The following is a 27,002-nucleotide window of genomic DNA, read 5'->3' on the forward strand; positions in this document are numbered from 1 at the left end:
TTTGATGCACCCCCCCCCCCCCTCCCTCCCCCCGCCACCCATGCTTTGCACTCCGACTCCCATTGGCCTGGTGGCAGGATCTCCCATTCCCACCAATGTCAACGGCTTTTCCCATGGCTCGCACCCTCCGCTGCGTTGTGGAAAAGTTTGGCCCATGTCACCATGTGTCCAGAGCCCCACCATACAAAGTGCGACCCCCCCCGGCGGGGATTGTCCAGACCCGGGGGGGAATCCCACCCAGGTCTTCACTACTTCAACTCTTAGGTTTATCGTGTTCAGCAATCACTTCTCCAACAATATCACGTTGCCACCTGTATCCCCTTTATATTTGGAGCAGTCTATTAAACAGTTAAAATCCTAACTCCAATTTAAGAATCTGGGAATATTATCTCTTTCCAAACAACTCCCTCATCCCAGGGTCAGATTTAGTGAACCTTCGCTGCATGGCCTTCAATGTAAGTTTCCTTTCCTAAACGTTGAGACCAAAACTGGTCTCAGTTCTTTAGATGCAGTCTCACCAAACCCCGGTACAACTTTAACAAAACGTCTTTATTCTTTTACTCTAATCCCTTTGCAGTAAATGACACAATGCTATTTGCCTTCCTAATTGCTTGCTTCAAATGTGCCCTACCTTTCTGAGTTATTTGTACAAGCCCACTAAAGTGTCTTTGAATATCAACATCTACAAATTTCTCACTTTAAAAAAAAACATTCTGCTTCTTTGTTCTTACAGCGAAATAGCTCCACACCTCTCTTTATTTTGCTCTATCTGCTATCTTGTTGCATACACACCCAACCTCTTTGTATCTCTTTGTAACCTTCCTGTGCCCTCTCCCCAGCTTATCTTTCTATTTAGCTTGGCATTATCAGTAAACTTAGATTCTTTACTCTCTGTCTCTTGATCTGTCATTAATATAGATTGTAAATAGCTGAGGCCCCAGCGCTGACCTTTGTGGCACTCCACGATTCACTGCCTGCCAATTTGAAAAAGCCCCGTTCATATCCACTCTGTTTTCCATCCATTAAACAAACCTCTATCCATGCTAATAGATTACCCCCTAATTCCTTTATTTAGCATCTTAACCTTTTGTATGGCACCTTATTGATTACCTTTTGGAAATCCAGGTACATGACATCTACTGGTTCCCCTTTATCTACCCTACTAATTACATCCTCAAAAGCTAAATTTGTCAAACAGGATTTGCATTTAGTAAAACCTTGTTGTCTTATTTTGATCATACTACGCTTTTCTAAGTATATTGTTGATATTTCCTTAATAATACATTCACAGCAAGTGACATTAGGCTAACTGGCTTGTAGTTCGCTGTTTTCTCCTCCCCTTCCTTTTTTGTTGAAAAGCAGTGTAATATTTGCCAACTTTCAGCTGAGTGGGACTATTGCTGAATCTAAGGAATTCAGGTAAATCATAGCTTGTGCTTCCACTATCTCTGCAGCTAGCTCTTTTAGACCGCTCGGATGTAGGCCGTAGGTCCTGGAGATTTGTCAGATGTTAATCCCTTGCATTTCTCCACTTTATGTCCACAGATATTAATTTCCCTAATTTCCTCATTCTTTTCAGCCCCTGGGTTATCTTTTATTTCTGATTTGGAACTTGTGTCTTCTACCGTGAAGACGGACACAAAATATTTGTTCAATGCGTCCGCCACTTCCTCACTCCCTATGATAACTTCTCCTGTCGCTGCTTCTAAGAGACCAACGTTTACTTTCGCGTTTCTTTTTATAAATACTGTTACAATCTGTCTTTCTACTTCTAGCTAGTTTACTCATTCTATTTTTCCCCCTTTTTAAAAAAAAATCAATTTTTAATGGCCCTCTGCTGGTTCCCAAAGCCCTAATTCATATCGGGAAAAGGAGACCGCCTGTCTCTTGGAGGAAGTAGACAGAGGGGTGACCTAACAGACAGAGAGTGGATACAGAGAATGTTTCCTCGTGTGGAGATGAGATTAACTATAGGCCATCAATATAAGACAGTCACCAAGGAATCCATAGGCATTGTTTTTCAAAGTAGGGGTCATGACCCTGGGGTGGGTCACGTGATGTTGAAAATGGGTTGCCAAAAATGATCCCCAGTGTGTGTCACTGATAGATCAGCCCCCAATTCACACAGTTGAATATCTAAGGTTGCAATGCATTTTTCCCCAGTCCCTGGGTCCTAACTGATGAAACCCTGCACTAACCAAATCTTTCCTGAGCGCTGTCGCCATTGGCGCAACTCCTCCGATTGAACACAGAGCCACATGCTGCCCAACACACTGCCTTCCTCATACTCTGCTGTGAAAGAAAAAAGCAACTCATTGATGAAAGGCGATGGGCTCAGAGTGTCTCCGCTGTTCTCTTGCTTGCCCCCACCTCACCCGCAGTCCCTTTAAAACCCGCAGTGGCTAAATCGGAGGAATTTAAAGTCGCTGAGGAAGACTCTGCATTTTTTGGATTATTTTCTCTCTCCCTTCAAAATTGTGAGTAGGAAAACAAAATGGAAAATTGTTTCACTGGTTAGTTTGTTCCTCCTCCTTCTCTTCCCTCTGTTCCCTCTGCCTGGCTTGGGCCCTTCGATTTCAACACAACTCCTCCCAGGGCCATGTAACAACTCTCAGTAACAACTCAAAGTGAATTTCCATTCACTCCCGTTGCTAATTAAAACATAACACTGCGCGCACCATTCTAATAATAATAATCTTTATTAGTGTCACAAGTAGGCTTACATTAACGCTGCTATGAAGTTACTGTGAAAATGCCCTAGTCCGGCGCCTGTTCGAATACACTGAGAGAGAATTCAGAATGTCCAATTCACTTAACAGCACTTCTTTCGAGATTTGTGGGAGGAAACCGGAACATCCGGAGGAAACCCACGCAGACACGGGGAGAACGTGCAGACTCCGCACAGACAGTGACCCAAGCTCGGAATCGAAGCTGGGACCCTGGCGCTGTGAAGTAACAGTGCTAACCATTGTGCTACCGTGCCGTACCGTGCTAATTCAACATGTACAACCATTCCCTTCCATTTGTGAATGCAGAACATATTAAATACCAGAAAACAGTATTTAGAAGACCAACATTTTTTTCAAAATATCATGTCACGTAATTGTGGGTCACGAGGGCCGGCCATTTTGGGTCGCTGGAAAAAAAGTTTGAAAAACATTGCACTACAGTATTCAAAAGAAACGTCTTCACCCAAAGAGTGGTTAGTATGTGGCCCTTGGTCCACAGGGAATGGATGAAGTGAATAGCGTAGATGAATTTAAAGGGAAACATATGAGGGAGAAAGGAATGGGGGGTTTAATAGATTTAGAAAAGGAAAGATGGGCAGAGGCATAAACACCGTCATGGGTTGGGCCGGATGGCCTGTTTCTCTATTCTATTTCCTATTGGATCTGATCTCCACACGCTTGCTGGTTGATTTGCCTTGCAGTTGACCAGTCTAATTGGATCAAAGTTTAATGACTGGAACAGCACAATCTTATTGATTCCAGCCTCACCTACATTAGTTTGGTGAGGGAGGTGGGGAGGATGTTTGTCAGACTGAAGCCTTTGCCGCTCTGAGTATCTTAATGATCTCTTGTTTCTTGTTATAGTTTGCAAAACCAGAGTGGCACACGGCACGAACTCTCATGAGGTGAGTAACAACAAAAGACGAGCAGATTTGTAAGAAATGATTTGGCTGCTCTGGAAGAATGTCTGTGTGAACGATTTGAGAATTGAAAGATTCTGGTCAGAGAATTCTGAAAAGAATCTGTATTTGATCCATCTTATCCTCTTACATAGTCATAAAGAGGTTATTGCTTGTAACTTAGTGACGAATGATCGACAATTCCAGCAGTACCCATTTTGTCTGAGCATTTTCACTGAGGGTTGTTTTCATAGAATTTACAGTGCAGAAGGAGGCCACTCGGCCCATCGAGTCTGCACCGGCTCTTGGAAAGAGCACCCTCCCCGAGGTCAACACCTCCACCCTATCCCCATAACCCAGTAACCCCACCCAACACTAAGGGCAATTTTGGACACGATGGGCAATTTATCATGGCCAATCCACCTAACCTGCACATCTTTGGACTGTTGGAGGAAACCGGAGCACCCGGAGGAAACCCACGCACACACGGGGAGGATGTGCAGACTCCGCACAGACAGTGACCCAAGCCAGAATCGAACCTGGGACCCTGGAGCTGTGAAGCAATTGTCCTATCCACAAAGCTACCGTGCTGCCCTTTTTATGCTGGTGGGCTTTGAGATATTTATTAGAACTGTCCCTGTTAACAAAAGTTACATGCAAGGTTTACCATGTGCACTCATACTGCATAATAATACATTAAAAGACTGAATACGTGTTCCGTGTTGCAATCACAGGTCTGAGGTTAGTTAGCAGCAGTTTGTTCTTGTTGCCCGTGTAGTTGTGTTAGTGAAGACTGAAGCAGGCAGCTGGGCAGAGTTTCCAAACATTCATTTGGATTGTGGAAAGAGCTATGCAGGTTTTGTTTTCAAAGGAAAAGCAACACTAGCATTTGTATAGTGCCCCGTGTTTCTCAGCAACATCTCAAGAAACAGCACACCAGTGAATTAATGTTCTTTTTCAGTAATTGTTGTACAGGTACACGCCCCCAGTCATTTTGCAGCACCAAATGAGATTAATGTCTGACTAATCTTTTTTATTTTTGACGTTGTCAGTTTTTAAACATTTTTTTTTCCCAATGAAGGGACAATTTAGCGTGGCCAATTCACCGACCCTGCACAGCTTTGAGTTTTGGGGGTGACACCCACGCAAACACCGGGCGAATGTGCAGACTCCACACGGACAGTGATCCGAGGCCGAGATTAAACCCGGGTCCTCGGCGCCGTGAGGCAGCAGTGCTAACCACTGTGCATCGTGCCGCCCATTTGACGTCGTAAGCTAATGGAGGGATGTGCCATTGGAGGCTTACCTTCCTCCTGAACCACTAACATGTGCGGCGTGGTTTTCCGGCTGCGTTGACCCGGCACTGATCCTGCTATTCCCAGTGAATGGAGCAGGACGGGTCTTGTGCCGTTCGCCGAGCTGATTGCTCCGCTCCCGAGCTGTTGTGCCCAACACAACCTGATCCCGCCCTCAATGGGTGTGGTCTGGATTAGCATATTTAAATTAGTTATTAAACTGATTTAAATATGCACAGCCAGTTGAGGCCGGAGGATCCTGGGATTCACCAGCCCACCAGCTGGCGCCAATTAGTACAGGTTTCCAAAAGCGGAAGCCGTACGTGATGGCCATGCCCGTGGGAGGTGGGGAGGGGGGGTTCCTGGAGACCATTGGAATCCCGAGGCAGGGTCAACCTGGAATTCTGCACCCTGGCAATGCCTTTGGTGCCAGGTTGGCACTGCCTGCGTGCCAAGAGGTGGTGCCTGAGGGGGTGGGGTGTGTAGGGGGGGCCTGAAGCGGGTGCATGGGGTTGGCCTGAAAGGTGGGAGAAGCCCTCCGTGACCTCCTAGTGGAGTATGCCCACTTGGGAGGGGGAGATTCTCCAATGCCAGCATAAATGGATGAATGTGGGGCTGGTCACCTTCATGCCTCGGTGGTGTGAGAGATGGGTTTCGCGGACATTTAGTGTTGGTGAAGAAGGTTTTCCCTCGGGGATTGAGTGTTGCCTATGTCTGTGGGGCTCCCGATATTCGTGGATGGGGGGTATGAGGGGCCCTCAACTTAACTTTGAGATCTGGTCACCCTTTTCAAAGGGCACCCTGATCCTTGAGGAGCACGTTCCCCACTCCAGAAAAAATTCTATGGGCACGATCTGACCGAATCGGAACAGAGTCCTGGGACGGGCGTGTTTTCTCCCAGTGTTCACAGCGCCGAGAAACACCATGCTATCTACCGGGACTCTGGGTCTATTTGGGGCCTCAGCAGGGGATACCCCAGGGCCACCCCACTGCACCCATCCAGGGCACTCCCAGGCCCGATTCCCATCATAGGAAAAATGCCAACCTGGGCACCCTGGCAGAGCCAGGTTGGCTCGTGCTGCATTTCTGACTTTATCTCACAGAATGCTGGGGGTTGCTATAAAGCAGCGTGCTCCTTAAGAATTTCCAATTCCTTAGAGTGCGTCTTTGAAGGGCATGGCCTCTTGTTTTCGTTGCCTTATCTCTTGGGGCACTTTGGAGCTTGGGATTCTTTTCTGGAGATATTTCTTCTTAAAATAACGCTAATTCTGTCGTTATGGTGGTGAGATCTCGGGGGCCGAGGATAATATCTGGCCAACAAACACACTGATTCTCTACAGTTAATTGGACGAGGTCCAACACAAAGCTAGAAATAGTTCCTGCGATGGCCCTCAAGTTGAGCGTAAAGTACCGGGGCATTCGTCATGCGACTTCACGTGATAGCTCTGATGAGCAAGGCTGTCCGGGTGTGCCCAACTCCTCCGGAAACCTATAAATCTTCTGAAAAGTTAGCTACAATACATTGATACAGACTCGGAGGAGCCAGTGTTATGGATGAGGCTTTGTTTAATTCCTGCATGGTTGTTTGATTTGGCTGCAGTAGCTCCAAATATGGGCTTGTTAGTAAGATTATCAGGGGAATGTACAAATATGTGTCGCCTGAAGGCTGAAAACGCAATAACACACACATTGCCGAGACAACACTCAGCTTGAAACTAAATAATCTGGAGGGATGCAGAATGTGCTCTGCCAATGTCACGAATAATCTGATGCAAACCACCCACCTTGAAAACAGGCTCCCACCAGTGGACAATCTCATTCACTTGCTTACTGTTGTCTTTGACAGTAAGGAAGGGCTTGCATTTATAACACCACCGAGTTCTATTTATGCAGTGCCTTTAACGTCCCATAGAGGCATGATGAAGCAAAACAAGGATGCCCTGCCAGATAAGCAAATAATAGGTCAGATGACCAAATGCTTGGTCAGTGAAAGAGAGAGAGGTTTTGAGGAGGAAAGCAAAGTGGAAAGGAGGAGAGATGTAGGGAGGACATTTCCGAGCTTACGGCCCAGGCACCGGAATGCACAGCCACCCCAGTGGGTGCAGCAACTAAAATCGGGGCTGCTCGAGAGGCCAGAATTAAACCGCCCAATCACAAGCTGTTGCCAGGGAGAGGGATGAGGTGGGTAGCTAGAAGAATAGAATTTGGAGTAGCAATCGGAAACCATGGGTGGGATTCTCCAATCACTGAGCCGTGTGTTTGTCGGCAGCGCACACGTTCGCTGGCGATGGGGGGTGATTCACTATTCCCGCTTCTTGTCAATGGGAATGGGATTTCCCATTGAAGACCCCCCACACACACGCTACAGGGAAACCCACAGGCTGGGGTGCGCTCCTGACAGGTAAAGAGAATTCCGGCCAATGGCTTCATACTTCCCAATATTTAATTGGAGGATAGTTTCCCTTATCCACTGTTGGATCTCAGATAAACAGCCTGGTAATTTAGCAACAATGGGGGAGTTGAGAGAGGCGGTAATAAGGTACAGTTGGTTGTCGTCAGTGTTCATGTGAAAGGTTCATGCTGTGCATTGTAGGTAGCTGAGATGTAGGAAGAGGGCCAAGGATAGATTCTTGGAGGATACCACAGGGAACGGAGCGGGAGAGGGAACAGAAACCATTGTGAGTGATGTCTGGCTGTGATTAGAGGGGTAAACATGGCAGTTGCACAGACTTGGGAGGGGGCAACAAGTTCGACGGCCTGCGCAGAATTTATCTATGGCCTTCCACAATCTCGGGCTATCCAAAAGTGGTTTAGAGCCAATGAGGTACTGTTTTTACAGTGTAGTCAGTGTTGGAGCCTGAGCGATTTGAGCAAGACGAGAATTCGTGAAGGAATTGCGGTGGCCTCGATTAAAGTTCACTGGCCAGTCCGAATCTGGTTGCTCGTTCTTGAGCTGAGTTTCTCTCATTTGTCTTAGTTTGCCCAGCTTTCCATCGCAGATGGTGTCAAACCTATGCCAACATTCTAGAGGAATAAGATTTATCGATTTAAAAAGCAAGGATGGAAGAGAATGGAGATAGGCTCCACCACATTGTTTTAAAGCAGAAACAGAGAAGCGGTACTTCAGTATGCTGAGGCCCCCCTGTACGTTATCATTGCATTCCGAGCTTTCCTGACTCCTCCGCGCACACACCTCGGAATTTTGAAAAGTAATTTGACTGCTGATTATGCTGGCACTTGACGTGAGTCTATTAATAATATTTCTGAGACTTCAACTCCAGCTTCAATGCCGTGCATTCCTTGAACGAGAAATTTCACCCTCACCCCCTCCAGGGGAATTGGCTCGCCCACAAATATTGTATCCTTAGACAGAGTCTTTGCTGTCTCCCGGCTTCCCTTGTCTAGCACTGACTGTGAGAGATGTATTGTTGCTGTTGTGTTTCCGGCAGTCCCATTGAATAGTCCCATTCATGCTCTCTGCATTCTTGAAACCAAAGGAAGCAACACACTGCTATAAAAAGCAAACAGTAAGAATGAACGATGCACTGTCGGGGCATTGTGGTGGAAAATGCGTGGGCTCTGCACTCGGGAGTCGAGCCTGCTCAACTAGGCCCGGTGGCAAGAGCATTAGGCATCTTTGCTGCATCTTTGGCCTTACACCCCACCTTCCCCAGTTAGCTTTTAAAAGTGAAATGCTGCTGGCACTTGTTCCCCGTCCGTTTCACTCTCGCACAACAGCCAAAAATAGTCAAACCCCACGGGTAGTTGTCCGTGGCCTGCCCTCACTCTGGCGGCCTCCCAGTGTTCTGCAGCATCATGTTCCCTCAGCACCATTCATTGATTTGTGGACTGCGCTCCCACACACTCCCGTGAGGCCGCATCACCCAGAGATCACTCCGGATCCTTCTGTTTGGTGGACAACATGGAACTCTCGGGTAACTGGCATCACTCCTACCCCACGCCTGCAGAAGCCTGTTTGTTTACTTACTTTGTTTCATCAATAGCCAAACAACAACATTTTTTAACATGAATTGTTTTGGCTATCGATCCAATTTACGAAGAAGTTTCATTTGCACAGTGAACTTTAAAACGCAGTGCTCATTTTAAGTTAATGTTTGAACATCATTATTTAAATTTATGAATGAAATGTTAATTTGAATTCATTAGAGCTGTGTGACTGGTCGTGGACTGGTGGGTGAGGGAAAACAGGAAGATGCAAATCCAGGCAAAGTAGCCCCATCCTGCTACGGTTTCTGAGCTTTAGAATTTAGTTAAAAAATAAATTTAGAGTACCTAATTCATTTTTTCCAATTAAGGGGCAATTTTAGCGTGGCCAATCCACCTACCCTGCACATCTTTGAGTTGTGGGGGTGAAACCCACGCAAACACAGGAAGAATGTGCAAACTCCACACGAACAGCGACCCAGAATCAGAATCGAACCTGGGACCTCGGTGTCATGAGGCAGCAGTGCTAATAACCGCGTATGCGAATCTATTTAAACGATAGCTGCCTTTCCTTTAAGAAGCTGTAAATAAGGAGTTCTGATTGTCTATACAGAGACTTATTTTATGCAGAGACCTCATCCTGCCTTTGTGGAGTTATCCTGCCCTCCCTCTATCACTCTCTTATTGTCTCCCTCTCTCTCTGGGTCTGTCCCTCCCCTGTATCACTCTCTCCTTGGATTTCCCCATTTCTCTCTCTCTGTCTTTCACTCACTCTCTCTCCCACTCTCTCTCTCTCTCTCTCCCACTCTCTGTCTCTCTCTCTCTCTCCCACTCTCTCTCTCGCTCTCTCTCTCTCTCCCACTCTCTCTCTCTCTCTCTCTCTCTCTCTCTCTCCCACTCTCTCTCTCTTTCCCACCCTCTCTCTCTCTCCCACTCTCTCTCTCTCCCACTCTCTCTCTCCCACTCCCTCTCTCTCACTCCCTCTCTCTCACCTCACTCTCTCTCTCTCTCTCTCTCTCTCTCTCTCTCTCTCTCCCACTCTCTCTCTCTCTCTCCCACTCTCTCTCTCTCCCACTCTCTCTCTCTCCCACTCTCTCCCTCCTCTCTCCCTCTCTCTCTCTCTCCCTCTCCTCTCTCTCTCCTCTCCCACTCTCTCTCTCTCCTCTCTCCCACTCTCTCTCTCTCTCTCCCACTCTCTCTCTCTCTCTCCCACTCTCTCTCTCTTTCCCACCCTCTCTTTCCCGCTCTCTCTGGTCTCTCGCACCCCCTCTGCACACCCTTTCTACACGCAATGTCTTTTACTCTCTTGTGTGTGTCCCTCTGTCTGTCTTTGTTTCCCTCTCTCTTGTGTCTCTCCTTCACTCCTGTAAGTGGTCTGCATCACTGTCCCTCTATCCGTTTGGCTTGTGTTTGTGTATCCCAGTCTGTGTCTCACTCTTGTCAAAGGTCCTTTGTTTCAAGATCTGTCACACTTCCATTCTCCCTCTTCCATAGTCTCGAACCACACCAATGTGGTATGTTAGTTGTTGCCGATTAATTGATTATTGATTGATCCAGGCTTCTCCCTTGGGAAGTGTTTTTTTTTTACTCCCTCTGGCTTGGTTCCCGCCTCCTTCAAGCTGCTAAAGTGTCACTGCAAATTTGCCAGCTGCCTGCATTGATTTGATTTTTTCAATATGGCCGAGTGCCATGTGTTCTTAAAAAGCTGTGACTGGCCAGCTCAGTTCTGTCTTTCCTGAACCTACTTGTAGTAATCCACGGGAGGCAGGAGTTCCGTCACCACACCAATATTTATTTACAATAACGATATTACAGGAGCAGCTACAAACAGTGCTGCTAGCAGTCCAGTCAACTTAAGACTGGCTCACAAAGCCTACACAGGTGCTTATATGGGCCCCCTCAATGAGCTATCATTGAGGGAGCTCATACTCCAATTGGCCAACCAATAAAGCCAATTGGAGTTCATTACACCACTGATCCTCCATTCCCAACTCTGCAGTCAGTTCCTGCTCTTCACAACTGTTGGAACTTGACTTACTGGAAGTGGGAATTGCTGCTTCCTTTTGGGCACCTTCATGGTTGACTGACTGAAAGAGAAATCAGAACTGTCCATTTTACTGGGTGTCTCTGTTCTCTCCCTGCGTCTCTCAGTTGATCACAGTGATAATTGTTGTTTCCAACCTTCGGGCTGCTTCACGGATTTCTGGACGACTTTAAGTTTGTTTTTTTTGTTTTGAAGCCAGTCCCAAAGTTTACCACCCGAGGGGGCAATCGCCGAGTTTGTCCAGTAGTTACATCGCTCCGTGCTCACCATCCTCTCAAGAACATCGACTCTCCGCAGTCGCATGTGATATGGAGGTGTAGAAATCCCTGGATTTCACACTGATGTTCTCCATACCACCAAGACTGATAACAGCAACATCATTCATTGTGTCACTGGGCAGAGAACTGGGCGCAGATTATCTGCCCTAATACGGTGCATATCCGAACACATAAGAGAAGAAAACATACGAGAAAAGTCCAAATTAAATTGCTGCAGTACTCTGGATTGTTCTCCCTCTTCTGCATCCATTTTTCTTCACCTGAAGTCCTGTTGTCACACTACGCCCAACTTGGAGCATTTGTATGAAGGAAAATATTGCAGATGTTCCAAATCTGAAATAAAAACAGAAACCCCTGGAAAGACTCATCATGTCAGGCAGTATCTGTGGAGATAGGAACCGAGTTAGCGTTTCGAGTCAAAGAATGCTGCTCTTCGGAACAGAGCATATGGGGCGTTGGGGCAGTGAGGAGGTGAAAGGGCAAGTGTTGCACCTACTGTGATTGAATGGGAATCAGATGAGGTGTTGAGGGTGACAGAGGAAGTGGACCAAGGTGTCATGTCCCTTCGGAATGCTAACGGGAGGCGAAGATGTGTTTAGTGGTAGCATCATGCTGGACGTGGTGCGTATGGCGGAGGGTGATCCTTTGAATACGGAAGTTATATGGAAGGAAGGCGGAGTTCCAAAGAAAGGTCATGTTGGACTTGAAGCATTAACTTTGTCTTTCTCCACAGAAGCAGCCAGACCTGAGTTTTTTCCATCCCTTCCTGCTGCTTTTATTGCAGCTGCTATATAACAGACCTAACTGCACAAGGAGATTGCAACGGCTGCTAAAAGATGCCTTTGTAGAAATATTGGGTTGGTTTCTCTGTTTTTGGGACTATGCCCCCACGCTGTCATACAAACTGTGGCCTTTCACGTCAGAAGAACTGGCGTGAAAGAGCCACCTATTTATAGCCCTGCAGGGGGCTAGCAAGGACCCGTTGGGAAGCTGACCCTGCTCCATGGTGGACTCAGATCGGGGAGCTGGATCTTCCAAATAGTACCCTCGATTGGCCGCGTGCCTGACCCGGACCGCCCACCCAAAATTAGCCCGGTGCCATATAAGGCACCCCCCCGGCCCTCCGAACAGTCCGCCCCTGACCATGGCGGGCGAGCAGGTTGGGGATACACGGCATGGAGAGTACACCACTTTTCAGGGCCCGGAGAATCGGGGAACCGGCTTATATGCGATTATATGCGCAAAACTGGATTCTCCGCCCCGACTTCGGACGCGATTTCGGTATCGGGTGGGGAGAATCCAGCCCATGAGATTTGCTCTTGTAAATGTTGCAATCGGGGCTTGCATGCACTTTTGGCTGGGCGCTTAATGGAGCTTAAATCCTCAATCTGAGTCCCTTTGCTGCCAGGTGCGAGATGGGTGAGTGCGGAAGAGGTAGGCACAAGATTTGCCCTACTTGCAATGCTTAGACATGCCTCCAGGTGACACTAGAGTCCCAGACAACAATCTGCTGCATATCAACAAAAGCATTTTAAGAAGTATGCTGTCTGGGTAAACAAGAACGGTGTTCTTGAACAAAACCTCATATCTAAATAATTAACAGCATTGGCCAATTGTTTTGAGTGTGAAAGGACAACTTCATTCTGATAGGAACTTGGGAGCATGGCTATCCCGTTTGACCCTTTGAGTCTGCTCTGCCATTCGACAAGATCTTGGCCGATCTAGTTAAAGTCTCAGTACCACTTTCCCTGTCTGCCCCCATAACCTTTGACTCCCTTGATACGGAGTGGTGGGATAGTACCTTATTATGTTGACAATTATTTTCCAATCTGACCCAGTCTGGATGTTTAACCTCTTGCAGATGGAGGGTGGGATGAGTAGGGCCATTTCTGCCCTTCTTCAGGAACTGGGCGCCTTGCCATTTTGCCCCTTCAGGAAAAGATGAAGACCATTTCTCAGGGATGTTAGGAAAAAGACGGCAATGAAGAAATGCGCTGTAGGATTATTTTTTTTTTCAACTGTTTGCTTTGAATTTGGGTGATCATGACATTATACAGGCAGTAATGATAGATAATTGGCCAATCCATCAGAATCATTTTACGCAACAGACTAAAAGGAACTCTAAGAACTCAGTCACATGGAATCCAAAAGAACTCCGTAGGCAGCTGGAGGGATTGCCAGAAACCCGATATTGCGATGGTGCTGACCTTTCGTCAGGAAGTCTGAGGGAGGAGAGATACTCGGGACCACAGAAAACGGGGGAAGAACCATTTGGCTCATTGGGTTGGAGCTGGCTGTTTGCTGGAACATTCCACAATTAGTATGTTCTACTTCAATTCGGAGTTTGGGACGTGGGGAGGGGCGGGTGAGCTGAGAGTCCTCTCGGGGTGGGCGCAAGGGGAGGCATTGGAAGGCGACAGTGGGTTTTTTGGCCTCAACCTACTTTGACATTTGGCCTGCATTTGTAGAAAGATGGCACTCGCAAGAAGTTGTGTGATTCCTTTCTCTAAATTGTACATTTTAAAATCTGAAGAAATTTCATTCATCAGCAAGCTAGCAGCTGAGCAGAAATGGACAGAGGGAAAATTCGGGTTTCGGTTGTTTAGATAATCTGCCTCGGCCCCATGCTGCAGGCCACCTACAGCCTTCGCTTTCTGAGGGCTCCATCCAATCTACAAGTCACTGTTGGGAGTGTAGTAAGTGAGAGAGAAGAATGCTAAAAGTTTTTCTAAACTAAAATGTGCTTTAGAAAGGTGCAAAGTAGTAACCCTTAAACATGTACCTTTGTATGAGCCGGAGCTCAGTTGTACCACTCTTGTGCCTGAGTCAGGTGATTGTGGATGCCTATACTAAGCACTTGAGCACTTAATCTAGGCTGATACTCCACTGTGCTGTCAGATATGCGATATTGAACTATGTCCCTAGGTTGCTGCTGGTAAAGTCCAGTGGAATGATTTGAGGAAGAACAGGGCGTATCTCCTAGTGGTCAATACTTACTGTCAACCAGCATCGCTACAACAAATCAGTCTGGTTTATCTAGCTGCTTGCTGTTTGTGGGTGTTTTCCGTGTGGAAATCCATTGTTTCCCTACAATACGACACCATAGAAATAATTCCATGGCTGTGGAGCATTTTGATACATGCCAAGTTCGTTCTTTCCCGATTTACGGAGCAACAGGCTAAAACCAAGAGTGTCGGATGCAACCGCGACTGATTACAGATAAAAGCAAAATACTTACGGGTGCTGGAACCGAAATGAGAGCAGAGGATGCTGGGGAAAACCGGCAGGCCTGGCAGCATCTGTAGGGAGCGAAAGCGGCTAACCTTCGAGTCTGTGTGACTCTTCCTCGGAACTGAGGGCGAGCTTTCCCTTTTTAGTCCTGAATGACAGTCAAATGGACTCGAAGCGTTTGATAACAGATAAGATGCACCCAGAAATGGGACTTGGGTGATGGTAATTAATCAAACGCCTTAAGCCTGGAAGAAGTGGAAAAGATTTGAGAAAAGTACAAATGCACGTAGATTTGAGATCTGGAGAAAGAATGGGTTAACTAGAATGGGTGGTCCAAATAATGTGTATGATGCAGACTATTTGTTTCCACAGATGGCAATTATATTCAGTGAAGATGGTTTGAAAGATATAAAGCCACAGTGTGTCATCCAGAGCTTTATAAACCACAATGCAGTCCTCTACAAAGTGTTTGTTGTCGGAGAGACTTACAGCGTGGTTGAACGGCCATCATTGAAGAATTTCTCGAGGGGCCTTTCAGGTTAGTTGCTGGAGAGACCTGGTGAGAAATATTTCACCTCTGACCCGTAATTACATCCGGCACCCCTCCAGTAATTGTTCGGAACTCCTTTGACCCTCGCATCTCCAGCCCGCTCGCCCAGGGGCCTTTGCTTTAGAATTGGACATTCTTTCCCTGATTGGGCCTGGTATCGAGGGTGAAATACTTCAGGCACACCCCACCCAAGGTGCAGATATAATTCAATCCATCCCTGAATTTGGAAAAGGCCGGGGTAAGTTTCCGGAATCTCATGTTCTTATCCCGACCTCGCTCCCTCCGTACTGGAGGATAGTGTCAGGAATACTTTGTCCTAACTCTGAACACAATCCCTCGCTAAGATATACTTTGGATGCTGAGCATGGTCAGCCATGTTCAGACTTCAGTAGATTGGCTATTATTTTTTTAAATTCTGCGGAGGGATTAGACTATATCTATTCTCTTTGATATTAGGAAAATCTATGATGTACTGTCCGTTGTTTGATTTTGAATCAATATTAATTTTTATTTCTCACAGACAGGAAAACAATATTCTTCAACAGTCACAATGTCTCAAAACCAGAGTCTTCATCTGATTTAACTGCAGTAAGTAATGACCTTTGACCTCCCATGTTTTCTCTTGATGTTAAGCAATCTTCCCCTGCACCCCCTCCTCGTAACCCCTGTACTTTGGGGCAGCTGTGCTGCTGAAAAATCACACAACGATGTTCATTTCTGATTTAACCCTTCCACAGCTCCCCAGAGAATCAAAGTGCCTGTGTTTGAAAAGGAGGAAAGTGGGGGCAGGATAAGGAAGAAATAAGATTTTGTTTGCCTGCCGTGGCTTCCTTCTTACCCTATGACGCAAAGGTTTAACAGAACCTTCTGACGCATGCGATTGTCTGTTCACCTGTAATGAAAGTGCAACATGCTTGCACCACAGCCTGAAATCCTGTCAACGTGTGAACTGTGTGGATGCAAAGGAAAGTTGACCGTTTGGGATTTGGTACTGCAGCAATCAAAGAGCTTTTGAGAGCCCAAGTGGCAAGAGTGCTCCTTGCTTCGACAGAGCCCTGTGGCTTTGATGAGGAATGTTTGCGTGACCTGCGAATTGCGGGCCAGGCAGTAACTAAGTGGGCCTGCAGGGATTATTCAGAAGGCCTAAACCTTCCTGATCCCTTTGTCAAACTACTGGATAAGAAATTGAATGGGTGTACATGCTGGGTCAAGCTGACATTCCATACAACAATGCCTTTCTTGGGTTTATAGGATCAGTTGAGGATTTTGTTGGAAACCGTTCTAGTGGGGAATGGAAGCCACTTCTCCATCACTGACAGTGGACACCTCCAGCCCCTCCCGTTGTTTTATTGTTCTGATTACCTACAGGCTCGAGGTGATTTGAAAGGCCAAAAGATGGCCATTTCCCACTTGTGTTCAGAAAAGACTGTGTAAAACTGGCGGAAAACCAGAGATAGAATTTAATTCACTTCCCCCCTATTATGCACCACAAAAAGAAACATAGTGGGATTGAAACTGGTATGAATTTTACTTCTAAATCTGCCAGTGGCTGTGAAGGACTCTGTCAGTGAGTTCTCCTTTGAAAGATGTGGCAGGTTTCTGCCGGGAGAGAAGCAAAATGGCCTGATAATAATGGGTTGGGCTGCTGGACGGGCTGGTTTAATTCTAGTCCAGTGTAGATTGTGTTGCTGTGCTAGGTTAACTGGCACTGTGCAAACCTTGATGGGGTGGCGCTGGAAGGGAATCACCTACCTGTTACTTTGCATTGTGCAGCGATCAACGTTACCTAATGAGCCGAGGCCCAGAGAACTTCGAACAGATGAACCGTTTTACCAGTTCTGATATACCGCCCAGCTGTCGGTTCTGCTGTCCCGAACGGGGCAAGCAAAAAGCAAATTTGTGACATTTAAATAAATGGTTACAAGTCCAAAGAAAGCCGAAGCTAAGCAAGAAGTTAGAATGATCATGACTTTCAATGTAAACAACACAAGCAGTCCATACTGTCAATCTTTGCCAATTGTAATTTAATTTGTTTCTGATCTCTCATAGCTCTGCTCATTAAAAGCTTTAAACTTATTATTCGTTCATGGAATTTGTGTGCCGATCCCTAATTGCCATTGAGAAGGTGGCGGTGAGGCACCTTCTTGAGCTGTTGCAGACTGTGTGGTGAAGGTACTCCTCAGTGCTGTTAGGGAGGGAGTTCCAGGAGTTTGACACAGCAACAGTGAAGAAATCCCTTCTTTCTGAGCTGTAAGTGGCAAAACGCTTCACCTAGAAGTGTCCTTTGTCACTGGGATTGTCCAATTTCATGACTCTGCCTAATTTCCTGCATGTTCTTTGCAGATTGTGAGCTGTCTTGAGCTTTGCTTATTCAGCTGCTTGCTGTCTCAGAAGTATGTCATGGACAGAAGTTATATGTTACTCTTCTTCTGCCCGTGATCAGTATTTTTAAACGCAAGGGGTATCTGTTTACTTGCCCTCAAAGTGATTTCCCCAAGTATATAATTTCAGCAGCAAGGAATTTGGTGAATTTTAAAATAAAGATGATTTATAATCACACATTTACGCAGGATGCTTAAAATGTGGGCCGGGATTCTCCTTGACTGACGCCAAAATCGTAAAATGTGCTTGGTTGGAGAATAGGTTCTTACACCAAAATAGCAGCTGGCGCCGATTGGATGCCTTATCACAATTCTCCGTCATCTCGACGGCAGCGGCTGTGCTGTTCGGAATGCACATACAGTGAACGCCGCTTGCGTGTCATTAGCAGGTCCAACCCGGTATTCTCTGCGGCCTCCGCAATGCTCCACTTCCGATGGGCTGAGTTCCCGACGCCGCCGTTCACTTGTGCTTTAAAAATCGTGAAACGTGCGTCGTGGCTGCTGAGGGAGAAAGAGGGGGTACGGAAAGCGTACACTATCGGCATAGTTTGCTGACAGTTTTGCCGTGAAGGCTTCTGGCTGGGCAGGGGGGGGGAGTAACTGTGTGTGGCCAGAAGGTGGGCTGTGGAGTGGGGGTGGAAGGGCAAGGAGCACTATTGCCGTAGCCGGCAAGGCGGCCATACAGCTGTGCATGGCACTGACAGCCCACTGTGAACATAGGGCTGCAGGTCGTATAGGACCCCCCTAGGTGCCTGTTGGCCCAGCCGACCCATCAGCTGTATGGGTGCGCTCCAGCACAGCCAGTGCCAGCTTGTTGGCTGGCATGAGTGTGTGAGAGGATTGTAATGTGTATGTGCAGCTGCAGCTTGTCAGCCTCCCGACTGTCAATCACAGACCTGGCGAATCCAGCGCTGCTTTTCATTGGAATTGATTGTGTCCCATCTGGCACCGGTGCTAGCCCCTCCACAGTTGCTGAATCAGTCCCGGATCGGCGCCAGTTTTGCTGTTGTGAAATTCCACGAATTCTGCGTCGGCGTCAATCTTTAGTCTCAGGAACAGAGAATCCTTCCCAAAGTATCTCACTCACCCATCTCAGTGACACTATCGCGCACACAAAGATTAGACCCAGATGAAGGTAACTCAGAATTGCACAAAAAGAGGCCATTTGGACCACCGTGTCCACACCGGCTCTCCAAATGAGCATTATGGCTTAGTGCCATTCCCCTGCCGACAGCAGCATTGAGACTGGGGGCTGGTTTCAATAAGTCAGGTGATCCTAAGGCGGCCATCTTTTTGTAGCCTTTGTGGTCCGTTTTTGAAATGTCGAAATTAGTCTGAAGTTCAGAATGTCCTGGGACATGACAAGTAGCATGATAAAAATAGTTGCTTACTTAAGTGATTGATGCGTCTTGTTTCAGACATCTCCCATTACGTAAAAGTGTGATGTATGTTCAGTTTGTAAATATGGAGCTGTGTCAGGAAAACCTGCGATTTTGTGTTCTATTAATTAATACACAAGCCTGGGTATTGTGCTCTTTCCAGCTCGATGTAGTGGAAGGTGTCTTCAGACCCCCAAGTGATGAGGTCATCAGAAAAATATCCAGGACACTTCGTGAGGCACTTGGCATATCCCTCTTTGGCATTGACGTAATCATCAATAACCAGACTGGCCAACACGCTGTCATTGATATTAATGCATTCCCAGGTAAGCAACTTGTTTTGCTCCTTTAAAAACGACCTTTCCACCTGATGCTTTAAAACCAAGCTCCGAATTACAGATAGTTCCAGCATACCTGAGAGTCCAGTGGTTCAAGTGCAATATTTTTTACGGAAATTTATAATATGTTTTGCTGTTTGTTTATATTTTGGGTGTAAAATGCAAATCCTGTGACTTATGATAAACTAGATAACGTGATGGAGCTAAAAAGAGAGGGTTATTGTAACAGCGCCATCTTGTGGCCATGTATAGAACATAGAACATTACAGCGCAGTACAGGCCCTTAGGCCCACGATCTTGCGCCGTCCTGTGAAACACCTCTAAAGTCCCTCTACACTATTCCCTTATCGTCCATATGCCTATCCAATGACCATTTGAATGCGTTTAGTGTTGGCGAGTCCACTACTGTTGCAGGCAGGGCATTCCACGCCCTTACTACTCTCTGAGTAAAGAACCTACCTCTGACATCTGTCCTATATCTATCTCCCCTCAATTTAAAGCTATGTCCCCTCGTGCTGGACATCACCATCCGAGGAAAAAGGCTCTCACTGTCCACCTATCTAATCCTCTGATCATCTTGTATGCCTCAATTAAGTCACCTCTTAACCTTCTTCTCTCTAACGAAAACAGCCTCAAGTCCTTCAGCCTTTCCTCATATGATCTTCCCTCCATACCAGGCAACATTCTTGTAAATCTCCTCTGTACCCTTTCCAATGCTTCCACATCCTTCCTATAATGTGGCGACCAGAACTGCACACAATACTACAAATGCGGCCGCACCAGAGTTTTGTACAACTGCAACATGACCTCATGGCTCCGAAACTCAATTCCTCTACCAATAAAAGCTAACACACCGTACGCCTTCTTAACAACCCTCTCAACCTGGGTGGCAACTTTCAGGGATCTATGGACATGGACACCGAGATCTCTCTGCTCGTCCACACTACCAAGAATCTTACCATTAGCCCAGTACTCTGCCTTTCTGTTATTCCTTCCAAAATGAATCACCTCACGCTTTTCTGCATTAAACCTCATTTGCCACCTGTCAGCCCAGCTCTGCAGCTTATCTATGTCCCTCTGTAACTTGTAACATCCTTCTGCACTGTCCACAACTCCACCGACTTTAGTGACATCTGCAAATTTACTCACCCATCCTTCTACGCCCTCCTCCAGGTCATTTATAAAAATGACAAACAGCAACGGCCCCAAAACAGATCCTTGTGGCACACCACTAGTAACTGGACACCAGTCAGAGCATTTCCCATCAACCACCACTCTTGGCCTTCTATCAGCTAGCCAATTTCTGATCCAAACTGCTAAATCATCCTGAATCCCATGCCTCTGTATTTTCTGCAATAGCCTACCGTGGGGAACCTTATCAAACGCTTTACTGAAATCCATATACACCACATCAACTGCTTTACCCTCATCCACCTGTTTGGTCACCGTCTCGAAGAACTCAATGAGGTTTGTGAGGCACGACCTACCCTTCACAAAACCATGTTGACTATCTCTAATCAAATTATTCCTTTGCAGATGATTATACATCCTATCTCTTATAAACCTTTCCAAGACTTTTCCCACAACAGATGTAAGGCTCACTGGCCTATAGTTACCGGGGTTATCTCTACTCCCCTTCTTGTACAAGGGGACAACATTTGCTATCCTCCAGTCCTCTGGCACTATTCCTGTAGACAAAGATGACTTAAAGATCAAAGCCAAAGGCTCAGCAATCTCCTCCCTAACTTCCCAGAGAATCCTAGGATAAATCCCATCCGGCCCAGGGGACTTATCTATTTTCACACTTTCCAGAATCGCTAACACCTCCTCCTTATGAACCTCAAGTCCTTCTAGTCTAGTAGCCTGTATCTCAGTATTCTCCTCGACAACTTTGTCTTTTTCCTGTGTGAATACTGGCGAAAAATACTCATTTAGCACCTCTCCTATCTCCTCGGACTCTACGCACAACTTCCCACTTCTGTCCTTGACTGGCCCTACTCTTACCTTAGTCATTATTTTATTCCTGACATACCTATAGAAAGCTTTAGGGTTATCCTTTAGGGTATGTATGTATATAAAACAAAATTGGAGTAAACTAGTTCAGGTGGGCACTTGAATTGCAAAAGATATCTCCACAAACACTTGCAATTTTGCCTCAACGACTTAAGATTCTCGAGACATCTTTTGGAAATACTGTATTGTTGCACTATCCCATCCTACTGCTGGCCCAAATTTAGTTTTCTCTTTACAAACTTCAATGTCCAGTGTCAACAATATATGCAAACCAGACCGATCTTTTTAGCATTGTATGTAGCTTCCAAAAGCTATTGATTTCCTTTGCTTTCACCGGAATACTCTTTGCATAGTCAAACTTCCATTTGTACAAGAGATTCTAGTATTCCCTGCACCAACAGGTAGTTCATGGCAGCTAACAGCACAAAGCTGCCCTGCTTCTAGAACAGGAAGTTTAATTCCTTCCAACTCTCCTGGCATCTGCGATAGAGTTGATTAATTGTGCTAGATAGCCATTCGAAGTGAGTTGAGAGGCTCATGATGAATTGAACAACAATTAGTAAAACCCTCGATATTTCACATAGTTTGTTTGGTGTTTGCGAATCCCCCAGAGGAACTGATCCCAACAACAGACTTCAGCTTTGTTCAGAAGATCTTGTAAAACTCATGAGAATGAATGGGGCAAGTTCCACTACATTATCCTGTTTCGTTTTGGAGCAGCAGAACGCCCAAGTTGCTATACGCGCCCTTGATCCGAAAATGCGAGATACAAATTGGAGGAAACTCCAGATGTCACTGAATCGCAAACTGGCAAACCTTTTGTTTGTTTATTGTAACACATCCCACACTACTACCACCAGCTGAATTGTTTCTTTGAAGACAGCCTAGAACAAGGTTTTTGTCGCTGAAAAAACATTTAGCGCAGTCAGTAAAAGAGAAACAACCTGGACAGAATGAGAGTAATGAGAAGGTAGAATGAGAGAAAGACGTCCGAAATCGAACCAGAAAATTAAGGTGAAAGAACACCGTCATAAATGGTTGAAGTGACCCCCAAGAAGAGTCATAAAAATATGTGGCCCTCGAACATATTTGGCCAAAGGATTTGGTAGTGGAATGGTTTGAACATGTAGATCATGTTTTAACTTCAAGGGTTCATGAAGGAAATGGAAAAGAATCAAATGAGTCTGATAAATTGGATAACTGGGATATGAGTGGAATGCAACACCATACAAGTTATGCCTAAAACCAGTTGAGATCAGAGTCAGACACGCTGACAAAGTGGAAAATTCAATTGAAGGTCAAGGTCAACGTCAGTCTTTGTTGGAGAAAACTTCTCAGGTTCTGGTCAAGATGGATAAAGGTCCATTCCCCAAGTTCTGAAAGCTTGGGTCAAGAAAGGAGGTTTCCATTTGGGAATAGGAACCCAGTGGTTAAATTCGATTTGTAAATAAAAGAAAAAAAGGACACGTACATCAATTATATGGAATAAACTCTGTGACTTTTTGCAATAGCACCCTCTTGTGGTCATTTGTGTATGTATGTATATAAACCAAAACAGGATTAGATTAGTTCAGTAGGGTGCTTGAACTCCATGCATAAACAGCAGTGCTTTTGTCCCGCACAAACAGAAAATATCATGGGGTTAGATGAAGTAGTTTGGGAGGGAGGCTTGTGTTGAGCAGTACATACCATGGACCTTTTGTGTTGAATGGCCTGATTCGGTGCAGTAAATACAACATTGCACACTGAATAGAGCCTTTAAGTGTTTCAAGTTTGTTGATGAGATAATTTTTTTTTTAATAAAAGGAGACGGGGAGAGTTCTAACAACCCAGGAAAGAAAAAGACAGCTATCCATTCAAAAAGGACAACCTGTCTAATTCAGCCAACATTCAGCTTCTGAGGATTAAATGTGGACCAATGCTTGTTAGAAAAATAAAGCTACCTGTATGCACATGTACAATATGCAGCTAGAGTGTTTGGCATATTTATATATATTTTTAAAAGGCCATCCATACAAAGGGACAGCCATCATTAGCAATAGGAACAAAACTCTAGAGTCGCAGTTAGGATCCAAGGAGGTGATGGTCAAGACGAGGCTGGCAACAATATGTTTTGCCATTTCAAATTCACTTTCAATTCTTTGCGTAGTTCATAGCCAAACGTTTTATTTACAATTGGACTTAGAGTGTACAATAAGCACAAGGAAGAACTAAATGTCCACTTTTTCCCCTTAATTGTAGAATTTTGAAATAATTCAACTGAATACAAAACATCTTTTAATTCTGCTTCCCATTTGAATACACCAGGAACATTCTAGGATCTACTCTGAATTATTTTGTTTGATGAGAATTCTGTAACTAGGATATGGCTGAATTATTTTGTTTGATGGGAGTTCTGTAACTGAATTATTATGAATTAATAATTAAGAATAATTATGGCTGAATTATTTTATTTTTTTAAAAATAATTTTTATTGGAATTTTTTACAGAAAATATAAAAATATAACAACAAGTATAGCAACAAGCAGTAATATGCAACTAACAGCCCCATAACACCCACAATTCCCCCCATACCGTAACATCACATGTATCACACTCCCCCCACCCACCCCCAACAAGAGAACTTAACCATAAACTAAAATTAAATAAATCAAATTTAAATAAAATAAGCAAACATAATCAACTCCCCCCCCCCCCCCCCCCCCCCCCCCCCCCCGGGTTTCTGCTGCTACTGTCCCAGTACCCTATCGTTGAGCCAGAAAGTCGAGGAAAGGTTGCCACCGTTTAAAGAACCCTTGCACCGATCCTCTGAGGGCGAAGAATTATTTTGTTTAATGAGAATTCTGTAACTGGGGTGTGGCTCATCGGTTTCCAATCCTTATTCTTTTAAATTCACACCAGGTTTTGCCCACTCTGTCCCTACAGCCTCCTCCAGCCCTGTATTCTCCCATGAGTTGCTCTGAGTCCGTCGTCTTCCACATCCTCTTCCCCTGCCTCTGCCTCCCGCCCCAGCAAGGTTGGCTATGACTCCAGCTGCCTGAAATTCTCTCTCTTCCCTTCCACGCTGCTTCTCCACTTCGTCCCCCTTCTTTGGAATCACCCATCTACCAACCTTTTGGCCACCCCCCCCCCCGAATCTCCCCTTTCTTGTTTGACATCTGTTTACTATCAGCTCTATCTGTCGAGCACTTTGGGACAATTATATGCTGGCGGTGCTGTATTAGTATAAGCTACTGTTGTCTTTGTTGTTCCAGCTTATTTCATATTCAAGTGAATTTTACATGAGATTTCAAAGGGCTAGCTGAGCGGAACATTTGAATGAATTAATTCTAATGAATGCTCTTGGTGTTTGATAATCCATTATTGACAAAATAGAGACAAAAGCGGCAAGAATACAGAAAGCCCTTGTAAAAAAAAACAACTTAAGATTGCAGAGTTAAATTAAATGCAATTCCTATGTAAATTTGGGTGCAGTGAGTACAGTTGTATATCCATCTGCACCTCTACAGTCAGCACAAGTCCACCATGGAATAGCAGCTAATGTGACCTCTGCAGCTTTAACGATGGAAACATTACTCTAAAGCCTGGGAAAGCAAGGAAATAAAGATGCTCGAGGGCGGCAGTCCTTCCCATTGTGAACAAGCTGCCTAACTATTTGCAGAGCAGCTGGAGTAATACTCTGGAGGGTGCAGTGCCAGTTCCCTACATCTATGTGTTTTGACTTTTGCGTGATGCTTTTGAAAGCAGTGGGCTTGTTCTCGGGTTGCTGTTCAGCTTTTGTCAAAATGACAGCCTCGTCTTTCTGGGGCTGTGTAGTTGTTGGCAGCAAGAGCTGAAGTCCTGTGGGTCCTTTTTAATGAGCTTTGCTGTCTGTTATGAGAGACTCTGGCCTTCAGGCAACCCCAAGTTCTTGTGACCATTCTATTCCAGTGGGAGTTCCGAATTCCAGGCCTCAAGTGGAGTAGTTCCGTTCCCATCCCCTTTCCCATCCCCTTTCGGAGCCAGATTTTACTGAGCGCATTAATGTATTTAATCTCCCTCCATAATCGTGCGATTCAGTTCAAACCTTTCCTGTGAATGTTGTCAATAACTGCAGTAGCTATAACTGCCTCTCAATAAAAGATGCTCTTTTATGGCAGTATCTGATTTCCTGCTGTTAGTTAGCTCCCCAAATTTTCAGTTGAAAAGACAAACCATTCGCCCCTTCAGTTGTGCGTTGGAGGACTTGATATTCATTGCAACAATGGGCTTATTACAAAGGATTCTCGCCATTGCACGTTCTTCATTTTCCAGTTTGTTCTCGATAAAATAAAATCTTATTGCTGTCAGAATTGGCTAGATTGGTTTGAGGGGCTTGCTTTGACTTTCAGAGGATGTTATTTGGCATCCAGTAGATGTATTAAACTTCAGTCATACTGTCACAGAAATCCTTCAGAAACATGACGTTACCAAAATGTATGAGCCTTTTTGTGTGATTATCACTTTCTGCATCTAATGAATTGGTCTCGTTCTTCTATATCTTTACATTTCATATCCATCTTTTGAAGATCCAACAGTCCCTGAACCTTTCCTCCCAGGTTATTCATGAAGGCTCCGCCTTCTCAACCTTGCCTCTCACCTGAGGTGTGGTGATCCTCAGGTTAAATCACCACCAGTCCGCTCTGCCCCTCAAAGGGGACAGCAGCCTGTGGTTTACTGGGACTATGGCAGGCACTGAGACTTTAGTGCAGGCTGAGCAAAATAACACGAGTAATAAATAAAGATGAGTATTAAAGTGTAAAGGGGTGAGTGTGTATGTTTCCGTCCTCCCTCAGTCACCCCCCCCCCCCCCCCCCCCCCCCCCCCCCCCGGCAGCTCCAGGTGGCTATAGATCCTTTGAAGTGTGGCTATGAATTTTAATGCTTGGTTTAGAAGGGATTTTAAGAGTGCATGAGAGTGAATGATGGTGTTTGAGAGTGAGTGAGAAACCTGTTCCGGGCAGTTAACCAGACCTATGGACACATTATGCTCCCGCGTTCCCTTCCTACCCCACACACTCTCAGCCCCCACACTCTCCCCTTGTCACCGCTGCTCCCCAGGCCTCAAACTCACCGCCACATGTGTTCACTGCTCCACCAATCACAGGTTGTTCCTTTCTCACATTTGCTGCTGACAGCTCACGAACAACAGCAAACGTGGGGAAAGAAACAGCCTGTGGTTGGAGGAGCAGCTCCGGGTAAATTCCTCCATTAAAACGTACCTGTTTGACCTGCATTTTGAAAATCAGTTCCAGGGGCCGCATTGAGGGTCTTTGAGGGCTCCATTCAGCTCTGTTGCTGCACGTTGGACAAGCCTGCCTTAGCAAGAAGTAGGAATTCCAGTTCTACAGAACCCTATGTCAAATAGTCCTTCTGCTATTTTGCTGCTTATACCCATCGCCGATGTCACCTTCACCCAGTACCAAAACAAAAGTGATTGTCAGAACGACTAGAGGCAACATGAGGTTAATGCAATGAGTGGTTAAGATTTGGAATACACTCTCTGGTAGGGTGCTGGAATGAGTTCTATCAAATGCAATTAGCAGTTTGTCAAATGCGTCAGTGTAAGTCTGGCCCGTGATTACACATCCCGGTAAATGCTGACCGCTGATGACACAGTGAGTGCAAAAAGCAGCAACAGGTTTGCGGGCTGACTTTTCACACCTCTGGTCAGGAGCTCAGTGTCGGGACAATTCCCAGCTTCGCAAACCCAACCTGGGAGAATGTGCCCCAGCAGATTGGGTCTTCGACCTGGGTGGTCGGGGGTGGGAGACGGGGTGTTATGGAAGTTGTGCTGGGTGACCCCCTGCCACCTCTCGCACCCCCAACCCTCCACACACTCCCCATGCCAATCCATCCCACTTCACGTCCCCCACCCATTTACCCATAGCCTCCCATACCCT

At 45.8% G+C, this 27,002-nt stretch overlaps 1 protein-coding gene across 6 annotated transcripts in view; it reads left to right on the forward strand.

Moving 5' to 3' along the window:
- LOC119951775 (inositol-tetrakisphosphate 1-kinase-like) overlaps positions 1-27,002 on the forward strand; it is a 243,560-nt gene that overhangs the window by 211,321 nt on the left and 5,237 nt on the right. For all 6 annotated transcript variants that reach the window (XM_038775133.1, XM_038775140.1, XM_038775147.1 and 3 more), the window contains 4 exons: positions 3,594-3,634; positions 14,794-14,959; positions 15,492-15,559; positions 18,895-19,057. In XM_038775133.1, the coding sequence (XP_038631061.1) occupies positions 3,594-3,634; positions 14,794-14,959; positions 15,492-15,559; positions 18,895-19,057 (438 nt within the window). The remainder of the gene's footprint in view (positions 1-3,593; positions 3,635-14,793; positions 14,960-15,491; positions 15,560-18,894; positions 19,058-27,002) is intronic.

Source organism: Scyliorhinus canicula, chromosome 2 (assembly GCF_902713615.1).
Source record: "Scyliorhinus canicula chromosome 2, sScyCan1.1, whole genome shotgun sequence".
NCBI classification, from domain to species: Eukaryota; Metazoa; Chordata; class Chondrichthyes; order Carcharhiniformes; family Scyliorhinidae; genus Scyliorhinus; species Scyliorhinus canicula.